This window comes from Seriola lalandi, unplaced genomic scaffold (assembly GCF_002814215.2).
Source record: "Seriola lalandi dorsalis isolate HSWRI2012SDOR001 ecotype SW California unplaced genomic scaffold, Sedor1 jcf7180002054352, whole genome shotgun sequence".
In the NCBI taxonomy this organism is placed as follows: domain Eukaryota; kingdom Metazoa; phylum Chordata; class Actinopteri; order Carangiformes; family Carangidae; genus Seriola; species Seriola lalandi.
This window is the reverse complement of record NW_019524905.1, coordinates 499,337-520,043: the sequence shown is the minus strand read 5'-3', so window position 1 is coordinate 520,043 and position 20,707 is coordinate 499,337. Positions and strand designations below refer to the sequence as shown.

General features: G+C 39.1%; 2 protein-coding genes across 2 annotated transcripts; one reads left to right on the top strand and one right to left on the bottom strand.

Moving 5' to 3' along the window:
- Positions 1–8,770: 8,770 nt before the first annotated feature.
- Positions 8,771–14,282, bottom strand: pcare1 (photoreceptor cilium actin regulator 1). The gene is made up of 2 exons (XM_023407950.2): positions 10,621–14,282; positions 8,771–9,762 (listed from the first exon to the last, which is right to left on the bottom strand). The coding sequence occupies exons 1-2, from the start codon at positions 13,995–13,997 to the stop codon at positions 9,639–9,641; spliced, it is 3,501 nt and encodes a 1,166-aa protein (XP_023263718.1). The 5' UTR covers positions 13,998–14,282; the 3' UTR covers positions 8,771–9,638.
- A 2,105-nt stretch (positions 14,283–16,387) lies between these two features.
- Positions 16,388–20,398, top strand: spdya (speedy/RINGO cell cycle regulator family member A). Its single transcript, XM_023407947.2, has 6 exons — positions 16,388–16,652; positions 16,745–16,803; positions 16,891–16,976; positions 17,096–17,267; positions 17,745–18,075; positions 20,274–20,398. Exons 1-6 carry the CDS (start codon positions 16,400–16,402, stop codon positions 20,333–20,335), a joined length of 963 nt encoding a protein of 320 aa, XP_023263715.1. The 5' UTR covers positions 16,388–16,399; the 3' UTR covers positions 20,336–20,398.
- The last annotated feature ends 309 nt before the right edge of the window (positions 20,399–20,707 follow it).

Below are 20,707 nucleotides of genomic sequence, written 5' to 3'. Positions count from 1 at the left end.
CACTTTAGCTTTTACTGCTGTACTGATTATTATTTATTTTGCCAGAATTAATATCAATCATTATATCACACTAGAATCATAACTGGTTGCTCTTATGAGGGTTGCTCTTCTCGTGTAAGAGGTGAGCACCATTTGCTCATGTTCATTTATGAGGGTCTTTGAACTACCCTCATTTCTCACCTTCAGGATCTGCAGACTGGCTCCAGGTGCATGTTTCAACAGTGAATTCAGTGGGCTTTCACTCACATTTTGCTACATCTTTATGGAATAATTTAAAGTAGAAACTCGATACTCTGGTGCCCCTGGTGAGTTTAACAGACCTCATTAAAGGCATGATAAAAATGTAGTTCTTACTTTAGTTTTATTGCCTCACATTTATGTTGTTAACGGAGCACACTTGTTCCCTCGATGTGTTCTTTCTGAAAAATCGTCATTTAAAAATTAATATTCCTAAATTGTGGGTCGGCTGTGGCCACTGATCAAAATGTTGGTGGTTCAGTCCCTCGCTCCTCCTCCTCCACATGTCCAACTGTCCTTGGGCAAGTTACTGAATCCCAAATTGCCCTTGATGGCTGTTCCATCAGTGTACAAGCGTGTGTAGAGGTGTGATGTGTGAATAGGTGAATGTGGCAAGTAGTGTAAAGCACTTTGAATGGGTGATAAGACTAGAAAGTGCAGTCCATTTACCATTAGTTATTGTGTCTTCTGTCCAAAGATTGAAAAATAAAGTCTGCTACGAAAAAGACTCCCTTCCTAAAACACAGCTCAAGCTTTATATATTAATAGTGTAGCAAAAATAAATGAAGGACATTTTCAAGTATTTTCCCTTCATGCAAACCATCAAACCTGCCTGTTAATTTAGGGTGTTGTACCTTAGCATAACTGCTAAGACATGCCTGCTTTAGGCAATATGGTTGTAATTTAGACTTTGTTCATGAATGCATCATTAATAATTACACTGTAGCCTTTTTAGAAAAAAAGTAAAATAAAAAAACGGAATCATATATAATAAAGATTTCACCTCACTAATCCAGAGACGTCCTTGCAAAATGACCATAGTTAAAGGTCTTTCTGTAGGTAGTGGGTGTTCAGGTAAATTCAAGAGTTTGTTCTGAAGTTCAATTATTTTACATTCATGTGTGACATTGAACGGTTCTCACCTCATATCTTATAGTATTATGCCTTCATATGATTTGCAAAAGATGAACTACATTGAGACAGATATAAAAAGCTGGACTGAAAACAAGAAGAATGGGTTGAAAGAGGTTAAAAGAAAGAATTCAATATGTGTGGGATACCAGCCTACAGCCATTAACATGGCTTATACAGCGAGGCACAAGGTCATGTTTGTTGTTTCAACTGAGTGTCGAACAAAGCAATAGCCAGTTTTTGTCCTCTTGGGAAATGTTAATATGTTGCATCTGCATCTATAAACTTAGATAAACTCTGTTGTTGATGCCATGACAGCTTGTGCAGACATACTGTACATCATGCGGTCTTTATTGAATCACTGCATCTCTAACACATATGACAAAAACGCTTTTATCTGAGGTTGATCAGTGATTCAGGCATGCGGATGAGATGTTTCAGTGAGCCCTCCTGCCAAAAAATGTCTGCATAATCATCACGCTCAACCTTCCAGACCATGTTTTCTGCATCTCTGCATCTGCATCAGGGTTCACCTTCAGGCTGGGGCCATTTGACACAAGCGGTTATCACATAGTATTATCTGGGAGCTGCCATGTCCGAACCAGCACTGAGCACACACAAGGCCTGATAAGAGGCATCCATGGCAGCTGGTGGGTCATGTTTTTTTCTCAGCCTCACTGGACCACAGAGTTCAGCAGCTGCAAGCCAGCCAGAGGAGTGGGGCTGTGTAAATGGGATAATGGACTTATGTGTTTGCTGTGGTCTTGGATTTTGCGTAATGAATGGAATCTGAGCCAGATCAGCAAGATGAGAAGAGTTTTAGAAAATGATAGTTTGTTTACTCTTCTGTCACAGATCTCCTGCAGAGACAGGTGGCGCCATCTTGGAGGAGTCATTGGACCACTGGGTGCACATTTCCAATACTAAATTCTACATTAGAAAAATAAAGGCAAATCAGAAACACATTCAGTTGGAGAATATCCTGGTGAATGGTTTGAAAATATTAATTTGTCTCTCTGATGCAGCAAAGCACGCCACCTTCTAGCCAGATGATGGAGCTGCTAATATGGTCTGAACAAAAAGGAAGTAGGTGGAACCATGCTGTTACATCCTGTACCTTAAGCAGGTATTTTTTAATGCCTCAGATGATTGATTTTGAAAATTGAAAGCTGCATATATTATTGATATATTTAGATTCATGTATCATCTTCCATTATGGTAGCTGCCTATTGTGCGTTACTTACAGCACTATGTGTTCACTTCAACGGTTATAATTAATATTCAGTTATAGGTCATTATTAATGTGTTTTTTCTCTGTGTCTGCAGGTCTGCAGGTATTTGTTTTGCCATCATGGGTGCAGTCCCATGTGAACTGGTGTGAACCCATCAGACCCAACAAATGCAATTGTTGGGACCATGACATCCATTGAAGAGCTGGAGAGCAAGGTAAATGTTGATTTCACCTCCTGACAGGCTGTGCAAACATACAATAACAATGTTGGACTAGGCAATTATGAGAGGAACTCATTCAGTAAATATCTCTTTAGCTCCATCTCATTAACAGAGAAATAAACCAAAAATAATGAACAGCATTAATACATCATTTAACTCATCATTTACCTCCAATTATTAATGGGGCACATTCCACATTGTCATTAAGGGGTGTGAATATGATGGTTACTGCGCTGCAAACTTTCTATATACCAGCCTCAGTGACAGAAAGTACAATTCTATACCTGGTTTTCTCAGCTGGGAGAAGATGCCCACGCATCTATAAAACACCAGGTGCATTGGCAGTCTGTGTTTAATGTCAACTCCCTGTCAACTCTCATGAAAAACTATAAATTTTAAACTTTTGGGTGATCATTTTAGCCTTTCAGTCTTGCTAGATAATCAGAGAATACTAAGTACATGTTCAATAAATATACCATTTTATCACTGTTTTCCTGTATTTTATGTATATTCAAATTAACATGTAAATATGTGGAGAAATCAGACGAGTAGGCACACCTTGTTCTTCGAGTTTTACTATTTCAGTACTGTGCTTCCACACTCTCTGCTGATCTGTAAGTTCGCTCCTCTTCTTGTAAATTTCCTATTGTTATAATGCTCAAGCCAGGGCCCAGTGATGCCACGCTGAGGTAAAAAATGTCCAGTGATTGCTGTGTTTAGGATGAAAACTGTTTCTGTTTAGCTGAATGTGGAGGGCATGAACAGCATTAGATTTCCCAGGAGGTGACAAAAATTGTAGTTTCCAAACTGTATGGCTTTCACAGCAGGTTTTCCAAGGCTGTTGACAAGGTCGATACCCTTCAAAATAATAATTACCTCTTCTATTGATATGTAATAAAGAGTGGGTACTACAGTGTATGCACTTTAGATGATTGGTTTCCTTTGACTTTGTACAACTGTATTTTTACTTTGATCTTTAATTTCAGGATCCGTCTTGTAGTACTAACTGAATCAGCCTCATGGTATTATTATTTTGTATGTCCTTAAAGTGAGAATATGTAACGTCAGAAAAAAAATAACAATATTCTTTTTCAGATAAAACCTTTAAAACTAAACTAAACTAAAACTTGCTGTAACATCAGTACACTGATGGGTTTACTTAGGACCTGGTATGGTCAGTAGCTTAGCTTAGCTGTATGGTTGCTGACATTAGCTAAAAATATGAAAGGAATTTATGTGGAAATTATTGCATTTTAATAGCTAGCCAGTTAGCATAAAATTAGAGATTTTTGCTAACCTTTAATAGTTATTGTTGTACCTTACATTAAGGAGTCAGTTGACTGACCTCACAGCTTTTCTTTACTGTGGTGTACTTTGTTTTTGAGCAGCACGAATTCTTCAGGACAAACTGGATGCTACAGTGATGCGGTATCAGACAGTGACAAGACAGTATGGCTGGACTGGGGCTAGTTGGTTAGCATGATAACTTCAGTGGAAGAAAAGCAGTGATCAAAACAGAACCAAATCAAGAGGGTTGCTTTCCTACATAGGAGACAGCTGATGCTGAACTCACAACGTTGCTTCTAGACTGGTAAATGAACCGCTGTTAATGCTAATATTATGTTTCAATATCAAAACTCGCATATAGCTCCTTTAATCAAGGTACTTCTGGGGCCTATAGGCCTAGCCTTGTCTGCCATCAACCCCAAGCGTGTTGTGTGACTTTGCTACTTTAATAAATGTATCACTTAATTTGTTCAAAAAGTACATTGCCTCTTAACATAATCCAGCCAGATATTATATTTCCAACAGAACATATTTGCTGTTGCAGTTTATTAGTAGAAAGGTCATTTTTATAGATGTTTATACAGTAGATTGTAAAGTGGGACCCTCTTAACTACCTAATTTTAAGGCCCCAGTTCATGTGTCTTTCATCAAATAACACAATACACCAAATCTGGGGCCAGTGGAAATCCAGCATGGATGAGATGCATTTCAGTGCACATAGAAAGCATGGCACTGTGTCTGTGGTTGGTCGGTCAGTCCTGAACTCTATTTCAGGACATTTTATTTCAGCAACTAATCCCAGCAGCAGTCTATGTGTAATAAAAACAACTGCAAATCCAGAAAGGGTGAAATTATACACACAGGCAGTAGAGCAGTTGTTAGTCTCCCAGCACTTGTTAAATCCTCTAACTTGAGCATTATTATGTATGTATTTATGTATTTGTAGGCTACTGGTAATACATGGAGGTCAGTGAGATAGTTCAGAAAATCAGAATACTGTACTCTGACTTACAAGCCAAGTAGCTATATGTAAGCTGGACCAGAGAGCAGTGGCAGACCATACTCACACAAAATCAAAAGTAAATGATATTAAGCATGGTTTTAATGAATCTCTAGTGTTTTTTGGGAAATTAATATTGTATACACAAGGCTTGTGGATTGTTTTATTTCTAAAAAATAATGTTACAATGAACAAAATTAATTATTTTTTATAAATGTAAATGTAAACTTAATGTCACATTAGTCTTCAAGAGTAATGAGGGTTGTGGTGGCATTTGAAAACTAAGAATAATACCATAATTGTCAATTTAAGTGTATTAACGCTAAAATACAGGACTACAATGGTTTCATTAACAATTATAATAACTAAAGTATTGCTTTAGTGTTGTTTGCTTTTCTCTCTTTGCTTGGGTTAGATATTTCAGCTCTTTTAAAATTAAAGCATAATCCTGCATAAAGGTGGAACCCAATGGGAATTTAAAAGCTGTATCTTTCACTTTCTGAGGGAATATTGAAAGCTATAGAGTATAAAAACGAAGACAAAGAGTATATAACCAATGCCATTATGAATAAATTGAATACTCTAGTGGCAACATTCCCTCATAAACGTAAGGATAATTTTATTCAGTGTGATTTTTTTTATAATCCACAAATGTTCCTGTTGTCCCTCAGGACAGCATTCAGATTTGGTGGATTCATCATATTCCACCATGTCATCATTACATTTTCTACAATGCATTTTTTTTTTTAAATCCGTTTATCTCATTCAGTGTATTGTCTGACACATTAGAGAATTCACTGATGGTGGAATATGTTGGTCTCATAATCTAGAGATAACAAAGTGAAAATATTAATGTGATGCATTACATTTGCATTCCACCTGAGTCTCTGTATCCTCACCAAGTTTCATTTGACTGCAGAGGCATGATGGGAGATGGATTGTATGGTGAGGTCCTCCTCTAGTGGAGAACAGGTTTCACTGCAGGCATGACTTAACACAGCCTGTCCTTGTACTAAATGAGTTACCCTGAGGGCAGATAATCCACCGAGCTCATTTACTGTAATGCGTTGCTTTAGTTAAGAGAAAGAGGCCATTTAATTCACTTTTGTTCAAAGGTTCATTTCTTGAGTGGAAAATATGTATAGAAAGAAAAAAAAGAGAATATATTTTATTTTAGAATTTTATTGTTGTGTTCTTCCTACTTCAGTGACCAGTCTTTTCTTCTGTGTATTTTTAAATAATTTTAATGTAGACTAATGATGTTTTTTTGTAAATTTTGCTATTGCTACATAGCTAAAGCATTAGAGGAAGTCTAGAGGAAACATTATGAGTTTGGCATTAAACTTAATTCCTTTACTCAACAAGAGCTGTTTCCAGAGGTGGAAAGCAACAACAGTGTTAACTCTTGTCTCTATCACTTCTTTTCTTCTGCTGAAGTTAGCTAAACAGCTAACCAGCTAGCCCCAGCCCATCTGACCCATCTCTTTCACTTTCCAATACAGAGTCACTGTTGAGTCCAGGCTGCTCTGAAGCTCTCAGCAAGATTAGTAAGTAAACAACTGTTAATGCTAACGTTACAAATAGCTCCTTTAAATGTTCTTGTCATTTGTATAGATAACATATCTACTCTGATAATATATTGAGAGGGTTTTTAAAGCTTAGGTGAATAGGTGGGTTAAAAATGGCTGCCATGTTGTCAGTGTTCTGGTGTAAGAATTGACCCTGAGATGTGCATTAAGGTTGCATTAGTGCATTTTGATGATTTGGATTAAAGTAACTGCTCTACTGAATTTACCAGTTATTCTAATTTAAGTCACATATGGGAGAATGTACAGTATGTTACAGTGACCAAGGTGAATGATTGTTATAATAATAAATGTTTACGTTTTACATGAATCACACTGCATTGGACTATCAATGCATAAACACAAAAACACAGATGATGTCAGTGGATTAAAACATGCAGGGACCTGATAGGCTTAGTATAAGAACATTCATTGTTAGTTCCAGAGAGAGGAGTGCAGGTAAGGAGAAGAGCAGACCTCCACCACCTTGGAACAGTTCTAGTGACTGATGTGTCAAGTGAGTTCAGAGTGTGAGTTTGTATGTCATCTGAGAGTTTTAGTTCCCATGATGGGAACTTCAAAACAGGATTGTTTTCAGTAGATTATCTTTGACACTTTCTTCAAAATTGTCAGAACTCAGTTGTACCCAGCACTGCTTCCAAAGTTCTTTACAGTCTTGATGTCTAACAAGCTTTCAGAGGCAATAGCCTGCTGCCGCCACAGGTGGGCAGTAAAAGATGACTACAAACGAGCCTTTATAGGACAGAACCAACGCTGTTCTGAGATCAGATGTGAGGAGAGATATCGCTTCTACTTCAGCATCGTTCTATTTGATGTCTATTTTTAGCTTTAACTGGACAAGCACTCGCCTTGCTTGCCATGACGCTCACCACTGTATTAGTCTAAAAATAGTGTTTGTTGGCTCATTTGTCATTCAAATGTACACAGTACAGTAGGCTACACGTTTAAACATGCTATATAAATGCTATATGTTATATAAATATTCTAAAAGAAAAAGACTGACCCTCGTGATACACAAGTATAAGCTTATCATGTATTCTTTCCTCACATCAAAGTGTTAGCCAATAATGTTGAGTTTTTGTTTGCCAACATTATTCTACTGTTTTTTGTATTATTTCATTACTAATTTAAATAGTTTGAGGGAAGCAGATGTTTTATTCATTGAAGGAAAAACAATCTTGAGCGCCGCTTCATCTCAATGCATGACAAAAGGCAAAAACAGAATATATGCAGACACAGTCACAGGTGCTGGACGGGGAATAATTCAACTCTTCGGTTCTTCATTAGCACGAAACAATGTGCTGACATTATTCTAATCCACTTTCAATTATGTCATAAGAACCACTCTGCATTTGTAAAATGGTATAAAATAAATGTCAGTATTGGGACTTCTAGTTTAAAAGTGTTGCTGATAATGTTGACGTGGCAGGAGAAATAAACTTAAAAGTGTCTGAATAGACCTCACACTCTGACCTCAGCTTCCCTAGACATTTTATAACAACTAATTTCCAGCTTTACAGAATCTTTCATGCCTCAACCACACACCTGATATTTGAGATGAGGATTTTACCGGTGTGCTAAAGGTCTGTACCACAATTATCACTGCCCACTGGACTTGTATATCACAATTATTGCTTTTCCCTGTGCTATTAGATGACCCACATACACACTTTATCCCTTTAAGTGGCAACAATTTAACTGGTTGCTGTTAATGTGCCCTGTGCTCTTTTTCTTCATGGATTTGTTCTGCTGTGACATAGCTGACCACAGTTGGTTATTTGATATGAGGAATATAAGTAAAAGTGTTGCGATTTGACATGTTTGAACACAAAGTTGGCATTAACTGCATCTCCAAAGAATAAGAAAATGTCAAAAAAAAAAATCATGGCAGTACAGTATCTCTTTTCTTTCTGTTTCCTGACATGTCGGGTCTTAATGTGGATGTGGCTATGTATTTGCTTGTGTAAGTGTTCAACCTTGTGACCTCCAACATCTGCTTCTTTAGCAAAATAAATGTCAGTGGAAGTCAACAGAGACCTCAAAGCATATTTCCTGAACAAATCACTTGAGTGATTTGTTGACTACTCCTCAGTTGAGTAGCTGGTTCCATGAATTGCCTTGAATAAAAAAAATATTTAAATGATTGGATAGATGTTGAAGTAGTTTTAGTTTTCTCAAATTTGAACTTAAGTGAAGTTAGTTGCATTTATTCTCTGCATAAGACACTAGGCCAAAAATCAATAGTTAAGATTTTGTCCCAATAACTATATTACTTTTGATTAAACATACAAATTGGTAGGGTGAAATGATTGTTTGTGCCTTTTATTGACAAAAAAGAATAAAAAGGAAACATGAAACACAAAAATAACAATTAATTTAAAAAAAAATGAATATAATGGCAGACAGGTACATTTTAGCTTGCAGCAAAACACAACAGGGAGAACTGACATCTCACTGAAGTTATTAAAACCTACTTATTTACAATCGTATGATATTTTGTTGTTGATGATAACATTATTGCTTGAACCAATAATTTCCAAAAACCCTAAACACAAAATCCTGGATCGGTTCATGGAACTGGTGTATGATGTATGATGATTTATTTACTTTCAGGTAATTCATTGAGACAGTTTATTTATCAATAATGGAGGAATAAGATTCCATTTCATATTAATACATATTTGTGGGCTTTTTCTTCTTTTCTATAATAGTTAAAAGCTGGACATAGTAATTTCATTTTGATGATGTAAACAGTGATCTGAGTGGACTCAATGTAAACTTATGGAACTTTAAATAAAGCATCATTTGTAAAACACCTTGATACATTCACGATTTAGGTGGACATCCTGTGAAATCATTATGAGGCCAGATGATGATTAAATTGTAAACATGAAATTGTGTCATAAAATGTGTTCCCCTCTGAAATACATACAATGCAACAAATTCAAGAGCATGTTTATGCACAGACACAACACGTGTAGATGTATGCATTCAAAGTTGCACATACATAAGAAATTAACACTGAAACACATTTAATTAATAACATCGTGGAGGTGTGTGACCACGAGTGGATAGAAATAGCTCTTCCTCTCTTCTCAGTGCCGTAAACACCATCACCTGAAATCCTTGGTAAGGCCTGCTAATCCATAATCCCACAGGCCCCTTTAGTCCCTGTGCAAGGCCTGACCAACAACACACAGATCAGGGTGTGATGCAGAGCGTGGTGTAGCTCTGAGGTCTGATTGGCTTCCCCATAATTCATCACTCCTGGTTGGTTCATCGTCCAGCCTATAAGAATGAATGGAGAATGTCGTCATTAGCAATTAGGGAAGTGGGCCAGGTGGGTTTGTGTCAGTTATAAACCGTAATGGTGCATTACTGTGATTGACAACGGAAGTTCACACAGTTGCTTTGGAAGAAGACACGCAAGGCCATATAGGTGCAAAAACCCATAATGTTAGACATTCCCTTTTAATATTTTGGAGTGTTATTGATGAATATCATGCTGACATTTAAAATTAATGTAGCATTCAATACAGCAATGACAAGTAAAGCAGTGGCGTAGAGACAATTCAATCAAGAGAGATTCATATAATTGGCTTTATACCTTGTATATTGTATGTGATGTTCTCTAGCTGATGTCTCTATAATGCAAATGTTCTCTCTTGTCTATCATGGACCTTTTTCAATATGTTATATTGAAGTCCAATTTTGACTATAGCATAGGAAAAAAAATAATTGAATGATGTTCTAATGATGTGGTGTAACAGCACTGTCAAATCAGTTAAACTTTAAATAGGATACTGTTTTGTGGCTGCTACATTTATTTATCTCACACAGTCATGTCACGGTCGACAGGACAGGACAGTCCACAGTCATCAATTTGTTATATACTGTATGTACAGTATAGGTAATCTTGTTTGTGGTATGATATTGTGGCTTTGCTGCATTTTCTTATTGCAGTAGAGTTTGAAACTGATGTTTAATAAATTTCTTGGAAATTCCCCATATACTCTAGTATATGGGAAATTTACTAAAGATTCCCCATTGTAGTAAATGAGAGTAAGGTACCTATACGATCAAAGACTAAGAAGGCAATATTGAAGGATTAACAATGTGTAACATGAAAACAATGTAAACACTCACCCCTGAGAACATATGGCTGGCTCACTCCCACAAGTCTCAGCCACTGAGATGCCTGGTGATCTTGGTGGTAGATTTAGACTTGGCCTTCGGTCTGAATGACTACGTCGGATGAAGGGTCGAGGTCCTTGAACAGACACAGGAAACTTTACACGACTTCCCAAAGGACGTGAGAGAAAAGACACCCCGGTAGAGGTCCATGCTTCAGGGGGTCGGGGAACGGAAAAAGGCTGGGCCTCAAACATAGATCGAGAAGCAGGGCAGAAGACCGAACGTGCATTATTGATCATCCGAGCACTAGATAAGTCTTCACTGCTATTCTCTCTTGACCATCTTTGTACTTTTGGTGAGGCCGGTGGAGATGGCGCTTTGAAGGGGTATGAGGGGGCTGAGTTTGAGTTCAAGATGTTCTGTTTTGCAACAGGTGGGCTGGGAAGCCTTCTCTGAACTGCTGGTGGTGTTGGGAGTTTCCTGTTAACAGGGGGGCTGGCTGAAGATGGTGGAGTAGGTTGCCTTTTGAAATTGTGGGGACTAGGAAGTCTTCGATGTAAGCTGTTTGGTGTAGAAGGTGTGGATGGTAACATTCGACCCCTAGACTTAGGTGGGGTGGCAGGTGGTTGGCTTGTGACTACTGAAGAAGGAGGCAATGTAGACACTGTAGTGTTAGATCCAGGCACTGAAATGTTGCCACCATCTTGAAAGTCTGTGGACTCTTCTTGACTGGCAGGCGGACTGGTTTCTACATAATTTGTTGACAATCTCTCTGTCTGAGAATCTGAAGAGAGTCTTAGGTGTATAATCTTTCTGGCTTGCTTGTTCAATGAATCCTTTTCCTTTCTTGGGTCTGCCTCCACTTGAGTATCTGGTTCGCTAACCTTTGACAGAGCAGATGTGTCTTGCTGATTTGCTCTAGTAAGAGAAATAACCTTTGAAGCTTGTCGCAAGCCTCCTTTGCTTGGCAGCACTGACTGAACTGAGGCCCTCAGTCGTTGTGATATTACAGTCCTTTTTAACACAGGTGATTTGCCAACTTTTGTAGCCCCATCATCTGCTGCACCATTTGAGAGACTCTGGGCACCTTCAAAAGAATTGTCCATTAATACTTCCAATGGAGGCGGAGGAAGACTATCCAGATCTAAATCATCAGTTTTCTCAGATGAGATGGATTCAGGCCTACAGCTGGTAATCCCAGCACTAAGCACAGCTTCCACATTTCCTAAACCTGGTAAAATAGGAACACCACACTTCCGTACTCCTTTAAGGGGCCCCAAAACCTTAGGACTGTCAAGTTCATCTATTCCTTGACTAAAGGTATCAATCAGTTTTTTGACCGAATTCCTTCCTCTGTGAAGGCCTGAAGATGGTCGTGGTGATGAAGGAGGGCTGGGGGGTGGGGTAGCTTTTAAAGGACCCTTAGATGTTTTCTTGTTCTTCTGTTTGTCATCTTCCACATCACTGAGTACCTCCTTTTCTGTATTGTTGCGCCTTGTTAAGTCTGCTTTGTCCTTAAGTGGTTGGGGATTGCTGGTCTTTTCTAGTGATGGGTGTTTGCGATTTATTGCCGGAGACTGTGCTGGTGAGCTTCCTTGATTTTGCTTAGACAGAGTAGTCCTAGTATTTACTCCTGTCTTGCTTTTACTCATCCTCTGCAACCTCTGGTTTAAATCTTTCTGAGTCCTTTCTAGTTCAAGCAGAGTAGGATCTTCACCTTTGCTCCGCAGGGATTCTGCTGACCGGGAACGTTGCTCTCTAGCCACTGGGGTCTTTTTTACCAATGCTTTCCGAACAGGTGCTGCTGTTTGAGGTCTCCTTGGAGATTTTTCCGCCTCATCTGTCCACTGGCGGCTTCTGTTTTTTGGGCTGCCTGCTACCTTTGTTTTGGCACTAGGGTTCTGTGATGGGACAAACTGTATCCTACCACTTATAGCATTTTTCATTTTGAGAGTCATTTCTACATTTTGAGGATTCTCTATGCGCTTTGAGGGTAGGCGACGTGGCTGCTGTTGGTCACGGTTTACCAGTGACGAATTTGAATGCTTTCTAAACCCTACTTGCACATCTCCCATGCATCTATCCATTTCCTCAATTTCATCGTCCTCCTCCTCCCCATCATCTAAAGATACTGATCCTAGCAATGAGTCTCTTTGGTCATTTGCCATTATGGTACATGTAGAACCTAGTGAGTTGAGTGAGGTGAGAGAAACACTTGGACTTATTTTACTTAGAAGCTTTTGCCTTGACACTCCTTGCCTCATGTTCATGGAGGTGTATCCCATTGGACTGACAGGAGTAGTTCTATTTGTTCCAGTTGACTCACAACTCTCTCGTCTATGGCGTCTTTCAGATCCAGCGAGTGATTCACTCTCAGCCCCAATACCACTGTCCTCACTAAACAGAGCAGAGTCCTCTGGCCCAGGCTTGCGCAGAGAAGCCATTTCAATACGAGTTAAGAGTTGTGTTAGCCTAGTCTCTACTGCACGTTTGACTTTCAGTTTCTCCTCTAAAAGCTCTGAGACTGAGGCAAAGTACTCCACTGCCTCCTCCAAAGCAGAGTCCCCAATTCCACCAACAGTCTGGCTCACATTTCGCATTCTCTGTGTGGTGTACTGAAGCAGCTGCTGCAACAAATCCGGTGGGGGCTCAATATTAGTAGAGCCAGACTTCAGAGGTGGGGAAGATGAGAGGTTTTTCATTTGACTTGGCCAAGCAAGATGTTCTCCATTTTCTTTTAAGACTTTCTCTCCCTCGTCTGCCATCTCTTCCAGTCCCTGAATTATTTCCTGGTAGCGTAAAGCCATAAAAGCAACCATAGGCTGCACAGAAACCTGAGTTTGGGTTGCTTGTTCTAAAAGTCCAAGCAGAACGTCATATTTGTTTATGTTAGGATTCAAAAAGGCATAAGCAGCTTGGTGAGCTTTAACCAGAGGTTCTGGGAAGTCCACTTTGTGCTCTGCTGATAGTTTGTCTTTGTCTTTCTTTTTAGGAACTTTCACACCTCTGGTGTTTTTCTTTGGTTTTCGGCCCGACTTTTTCTCTGGTACATCCTGCTTGTCATAATTTTTTTCTTTTCTCTGGGACACAATGTTGTTGTCCATTCCTTGATTCCCCAATTTATCCATGTTTACTGCTTCTGGGGCAAGCTCAGTGACAGATCTTTCTTTTTGTGGTAACATATGTGCCTCTTTCTGAAATACCTGGGTTTGTCCAGATGTCCTCCTCTCCTTTGTATCCCCATCTGTAGATGCAGTTGAATTAGGATTCTCTTCCTCTTCCAACAGGGACTGTCTGGTGCTTTCTTGAGGTGGAGGGGGCAGCATTCTGCTTTTCCTTATGGAACCCAGGGTCCCAAAATTGTTACCCTTGGATGGTGAGCAGCCCATTTTAGATGTTTTCAAATACAATCTGATTTTTATGTCTTCTTAGAGACACCAACACAGCAGAGCAGACAGTGCAGTGAATGATGCAAAGAATAGCCAAGGTCTTTAGCCACCTGCTGTATCCGTCATTGCCAGATGACTGAGGTTGTTGAGGTTGTCGAGTCTGGTAATATCCCTTTCCAGGAGGAAGCTACCAAAACAAAATATTGATAAATCCATTTTACAAGTCTCTTCCACATGTCATAGATAGGCAAAATAAATCCACAGATTGGTGGTCATGTTTACAAATATTTCCTTGTAGTGTCCTCTGAAACACATCCCTCTGTTCCTTACAAAGGACAAGCAGCTGATAGGATTAGTAAGGCTTTCAGTGAACTCCTCAGTGTGCACATATGTCACGTTAAAGCATATAAAACTCACCTACTTGTAAGACCATAAGCTCATTTGGGTAATGAGGGCTGGCCTCAGGTGGCTTTTTATAGCCGAGAAAACAATATCTCCCTATTTAGCCCTTGAGCCATTTCCATAGCAAAAAGGGAAAAACAAAACAATAACAAAATAGAAGTGAAAGTGTTTCATTTCAATTGTATTAGAAAACATGCACTAATATTTATTTTTCTATTATCACTTTTATGATATATTGGCCATATTATCCAAAAGGCCTATATTGCTCTGTCAGTCAGTTATTCATGATGAGTGACTGATCTTCTTTTAACTTCTATATCCAGCATCAGTTCAATGGCACAGTGAGGCAAGCTTTAAAATAACATGAACTACTGCTGCCTCTCTATAGTGGACACCAACTTAATTAAAAAAAGAAAAGATTATTGTATTCATTCCTCATAGGCCTTTCTTTTTAACACAATGTGATGGAAACAAACGACCAGAAGAAATGAAATAAAATAAATCAGATAGTGTATTAAGAGCTATGGTTTACATTAAAGTGACAGTAGTGTAAACTGAACCATGATGTGACTCATACCTTTCAACAGGTGAATTTGGATGTTAATGTTCACTTTTTATGGGAATGTCTTACTTGAACTTATCACAACACTATGTTAACGAAATAAATGTTTTCATAAAAACATCTTAAATCATCTCATTAGGTAACTCTGTAAAGTTCTGTTTACATTTATGTGATAAGTGAATATCCCTTATAGCCTTTCATAAATATGATGTTTTAATAATTTTGTATAAATTAGTATTAACTGAATCTTTTTAGTATGGCTGAGGCTTAGCAGTCTAATCAATGTGCCTTTTACTTTGTGCCTCAAACAAGGACTCAGATCATAGCATGACCACAAATCCAAAAAGGAGAATTACAATTAATACCCTATCCATGTACTATGTAACCCATTTGCCACAAGTTCTTCTTCCTATACACATTTAAACTGGTGTAATTGTTTTGCATTTGTATTTTCCCTTTTTAGTTATTTTCAGCTGTAATATCTGTGAAGTCGTCATTTAATGCATTGTTGTTTTGCACTAACAATAAAAACAACCAGTTAGCTAGCCCCCATTTTCATACATTATAGCTGCTCTCTGTTGGCTGTTCGCCATTACTTGAAGAAGAAGAAGAAGAAGAAGAAGAAGAAGAAGAAGAAGAAGAAGAAGAAGAAGAACAAGAAGAAGAACAAGAAGAAGAACAAGAACAAGAAGAAGAAGAACAAGAAGAAGAACAAGAAGAAGAACAAGAAGAACAAGAAGAAAAAGAACAAGAACAAGAAGAAGCGACGTGATTGGTCCGCTCGTCCCCGCGTGCGGTTATGCTGCTGGGTGATTGGCAGGGAGCCAGACGCGCGTTACCAAACTACCATCTCCTCCAGTCTGGCTGTAACGACTTGTGTCAGTTTTAGCTTTTTAAAACTGTCAGAACTGGAGGATATTATTCACCTCTTTTTTTTTTTTTTTTTTTACCGCCACCAGGTTCTGTCCCGTTGTGTTAATTACACTGAAATCAGACTCTTTTTTTTCGGTTTTCTAGCTTGTTATTCATCTTTGTTTCACTCACTGAAGTGAACTGGAAGATCCGTGGAGGTGAGGACTTGGTTGAGGAGATTTAAACTTTCACTTTAACCGCAGCAGCTGTCATTTATATTACAGCTAACCTGTCTAATTTTAACACCTGTTTGCTGTGTTTATTGTCAGAGCATACAATGTACACGGTATACACAAAATGAAATAACGTTAAAGTTAGCTTCTGGGAGCTGTCGGCAGCTTTGCTAGCTAATTTAATGTCTGATTGCCATGATGAATTAAGGCTAAACCTATATTTTATGTATGTTCACCAAGGAATATGAGGGAATTTTGCTTTGGATTTTCACTTAATGTTATTTGTTAATTTTTTACACTGATACATCTTCTCCATTACCTCTCAGAACACACCAAAACGCTCTTCACCTCAGATGATGAAGCACACACACAGGTGGTGCCAGACTCCCCCCTCAGTGACTGTCCGGGTCAAACCCAACAGTGCCCACACTCTTCAAATCAGAAGAGGTCTCCGGCTTAAAAGAGCCAGCGGCCAAGACGCCCAGGGCCCACCAGGGAAGAGCCAGCTGAGCCAGCATCAGGATGAGGTGCATTATGCCAAAATGACCATGCCTCCAACTATTGTCATCCAGCAGCAGGAAATGGCATCATACTTCAGACTTTTTGGTGAATAATAATAAAATAAACTGCATGTTTTAAGTCAGTTGTATCCAAGTGATTAAAATAAGCTGCAAAGGCTTACAATACTTCTTTTACAGACAATGACCTTATTCAAGACTTCCTGTGGATGGACTGTTGCCGTAAAATGACAGACAAGGTAAAGCAGTTATTTTGGCTTCAGATTGTTTCTGAAGCTTTATGATACTCACATTAACTGATCAAAGTTTTCTCCCTAATTCATCAGTACCTTCTTGCCATGACCTTTGTGTACTTCAAAAGGGCCCACTTCACCATTGCTGAATACACCAGAAAGAATTTTTTCGTTGCATTGTAAGTTTTAGAGAAAAGATCTTGATATTATAATAAAGAGCAAACATTTTGTGCCACTGATTATATCCCCCCCGATGTTGATTTGCTGACATAAATCTGCTGCTGTGCTCCACCGCCAGGTATCTTGCTAACACCATGGAGGAGGATGAGGAGGAGAGTAAGTATGAGATTTTTCCATGGGCGCTGGGCAAGAACTGGAGGAAGCAGTTTCCCCGCTTCCTCAAACAGCGAGACAAGCTGTGGGGTCGTATCCAGTACAGAGCTGCTGTCAGCAGGCGCTGCTGCGAAGAGGTACACACAAGTGAAATTGCCTGAAGAGACTGATAAATGATGTTTCTCTGGGGGTTTTTTAAGAGGCTTGTTTCTGCTGCCCAGTGCAATTTTTATAACTTTGGTTTAATGCCAGAAGTTCCAAATGTGTTGTATTTTTATGCCTCTTTGCCAGGAATCTCAGGAACACCTCAAGAGAATTTATTCAGATTTGGCACAAACATTTGGACTCAAGGATGCACTGATTAAAATTGAATGGTCAAATATTGCTGTTTGTGGCCATAACTCAAGAATTCATATGCTAATTATGATAAAATACATGTAATACCTTTTATTAAATTCCTTCAAATTCTTAACTACATATATTATGAGTCTATATTACTAGTCTGGAGACATGGCTGTATACAACTGCGATATTTTTTTCTTTAGGATGTATTACTATTAGAGCTGTATTTATTTATTTATTGGTCTGTGTCTCCTCTACCTCTTTCCTTGTAGGTGATGGCCATTGTTCCCTCTCACTTTGCGTGGCAGCGAGAGAGATCAGAGCACCATAGCGGTGCCCAGCGGCACTACGGTGACCAAGATCACTCCCGTATTCCTCGTGGGCCTTCTGCCTCCCCAGTCTCCTGTGCCCTCTGTAACCGCAGCACCAGGTTAGATCAGGGCCTTGGCTCCTCACAGACCCCAAACACCACCTATCCACACCCATTCACCTCCTTGCTGGCTTTGGAGATCAGCCCACCCAACGCTGCAGCCTCTTGCAGGAAGGCGGAGACTAAAAGCCGCATGCAGCACTCCTCCTGCTGCTGTGCTGAGGAGGTTCCTAGTAGGTATCTCAAATACAGATGTGCTTCTCCTCCAACCATAGCTAGGGAAAAGTGGACATAGTCGCACACTGATCTAGACCTAATTGTGATCTCATAATTATGTCTGTTACTCCATTATTCAGTTACATAGCATCACACAAACCTCAGGGGAAAAAGCCAAACAATATTTTTTTTACCCGTTACCTGGCAGAGGCCAAGGCAGTCTGATGAAATAAAATAAAATGTTAGTTTCTCACCAGATAGAAGACATCTGTGGGATTACAAAATACCTTTGATGGTACAACCAACTGCTAGAAAGAGGTTTGTGTTGAAAACTATGTGACAGAATAACATAGTACTGCACTGTGCGCAGTGCTGAAGTCACAAACGGGATTAACCCTGAGAAGAGCCCCATTTCCCATAAGCATTTTAAGACAAAAGTTTTTGAACTTAACATAGAAGCATTGTCGATTAAGAAATTCCTGCACCCAGCACATACTGTAGAGGGTTAAAGATTAAGAGGCTTGAGAACCTGCAAGAGCCATAAACTAGACATTATTCTGATGTTTTAATGGTGCATATGTTGTTTGCCAAGTGAAAAGACAACAGAATGACCTTCAGAGTTGATGACACACATCTTCATTAAATCATCACCACTTACTTTGAGGTTCAATATGAGCTTAAGAGTAACATCTGTCTCGAACAGCAGCTATATTAATCAAAGTTTACTGTCATCAACTTACTTGCACAGAGTAACATGCCCAAAGCTAAAAGCTGTAGACTGTTGACTGCACATTAAGATTTACGTTTATACCACAGAGTCCCAGGCGTACAACATTTCTTTGTGCAAAAAGTGCTGCTTTGAGAAGAGTCTGTTTTATAAAAAAAAAAAAAAAATTTAAAGCCATTGAAAATAAAGCATGGAAACTTGACTCTCATTTCCATCTCATATTTCAGGGTGTCTGTATCAGGATTGTGTGTAGATGTGATTTAGCTGGATTACACCTGGGAGGAATTTCACAAAGCTGGATTACAAAGTTAAACTGGAAAAGATTGTGTTATATCCCAGTGATACCGACTTAAATTTGAAAAAGAGCCTGAATGTTAAGTTTAAGAATAGGATAGGATTTATTCTAGCAAGTGGATGACTCCTTATAATACCGTTTTAGAGTATTTTTCATGTTTCTTTTCAAATTCATTTTGCTCATGTCTGCTTAGGGAGACACCCCACTGGAACACATTTGTGTACCCAGTATAAACTTTGAATTGGAGTCAGTTTGACAGGCTGCAGCACCTCTCTTCCTCTGGTAATATTTGGGTAAAGTTTCCTTTTAGTGTTTTATAGACTAGCACACTATACATTCACTGAGCTGAGAATGACCAGACTGATTGGAGCTGACAGTAAGGCTACAGTAACTCAGATAACTGCTCTATAGAGGTGAGCAGAAAGCTCAACGGGTCAACCTTGAGGTGAATTGGCTACAACAGCAGAAATCTGAGGCTGCAGTGGACACAGGCTCATTAAAACTGGACAGTTGAAGGCCGGAAAAACGTAGCCTAGTCTGATGGATCTGGATTTCTGCTGAGACAGCAGATGGTAGGGTGAGAGTTTGACATCAACAGCATGAATCCATGGAGCCAACCTGTCCTCTGTCAACAGTCCAGGCTGCTGGTGGTGGTGTAATGGCATGTGTTTTCTTGACACCCTTCATACCAGTCAATCATGGTCTTAATATCACAGCCTGTCTGAGTTTTTCTGTTGACCATGTTCATCCCTTTATGGCCACAATTTACCATCTAATAGCAAAAGTCTCATGAACATGAGAAAGAGTTCAGTACTTCAATGGCTTCTGCAGTCACTAGATCTGAATCCAATAGAACACCTTTGGGATGTGGTAAAATGTGAGATTGGAAGCATGAATCACGTCCACCTTCACCACAATCTGAAAGAACTTATTTCCAACATGTGGAATCCACGCCATGAAGAACTGAGGCTGTTCTGAGCGCAAAGGGTGGCCTTTAGTATTAATATGATTTCCCTCATAAAGTGCTCAGTGAGTTTACATTTTTTATGCAATAAAATTACCTTCGAGGAAAAAGAGCAGATGTGCTATTTCACACAGCCAGTGCGTTATCGTTAATGAGTGTAAATGATTGGACATAAACAGGGAAGTTCCATTGAACTAAACAACATTTTTTTGTCTTCCCTCTTTGTTAGGGGATGAGTCTACTTGTGGATCTGCATATGACACCTCCATGGACTGGATTAGTGAGGAGTAGGGCGTCACCACCGCAGCAGTTATACTGCTTCCCTCTTCATAATGACAGAGCAGTTCTTTGTATTATCTTCTCTCCTCTTGAATAGCACTTTGACTCTGAAGTAAAGGTCTGAATCACAAGTGTAACTCATTAGTTTGTGTTGATCTCTGCAAACACGCTGATTTTTTTTCACAACTTGTCAGAACAAAGTTAAATGTTCAAGTGACTGAGAATGAGCTAATGATGTTCTATACATCATACTCTGATGGAAACATACATTAAGATTGTGACATGCCAAAGAGTATTATTGTAAAGTCTGTTTAACCTGCACTGAGTTCCTGCTAGCTATTTATTTATTTATTTATTTATGTATGTATTGGTTATTTATTTACT

Excerpts from the sequence above, each read along its gene's own strand:
- spdya (XM_023407947.2), top strand. The coding sequence starts at position 16,400 with ATGATGAAGCACACACACAGGTGGTGCCAGACTCCCCCCTCAGTGACT. Across the intron at positions 16,653-16,744 it reads ATCATACTTCAGACTTTTTG|ACAATGACCTTATTCAAGAC; the intron begins GTGAATAATAAT and ends CTTCTTTTACAG. Across the intron at positions 16,804-16,890 it reads GCCGTAAAATGACAGACAAG|TACCTTCTTGCCATGACCTT; the intron begins GTAAAGCAGTTA and ends CTAATTCATCAG.
- pcare1 (XM_023407950.2), bottom strand. The coding sequence starts at position 13,997 with ATGGGCTGCTCACCATCCAAGGGTAACAATTTTGGGACCCTGGGTTCC. Across the intron at positions 9,763-10,620 it reads CCAGCCATATGTTCTCAGGG|GCTGGACGATGAACCAACCA; the intron begins GTGAGTGTTTAC and ends TCATTCTTATAG.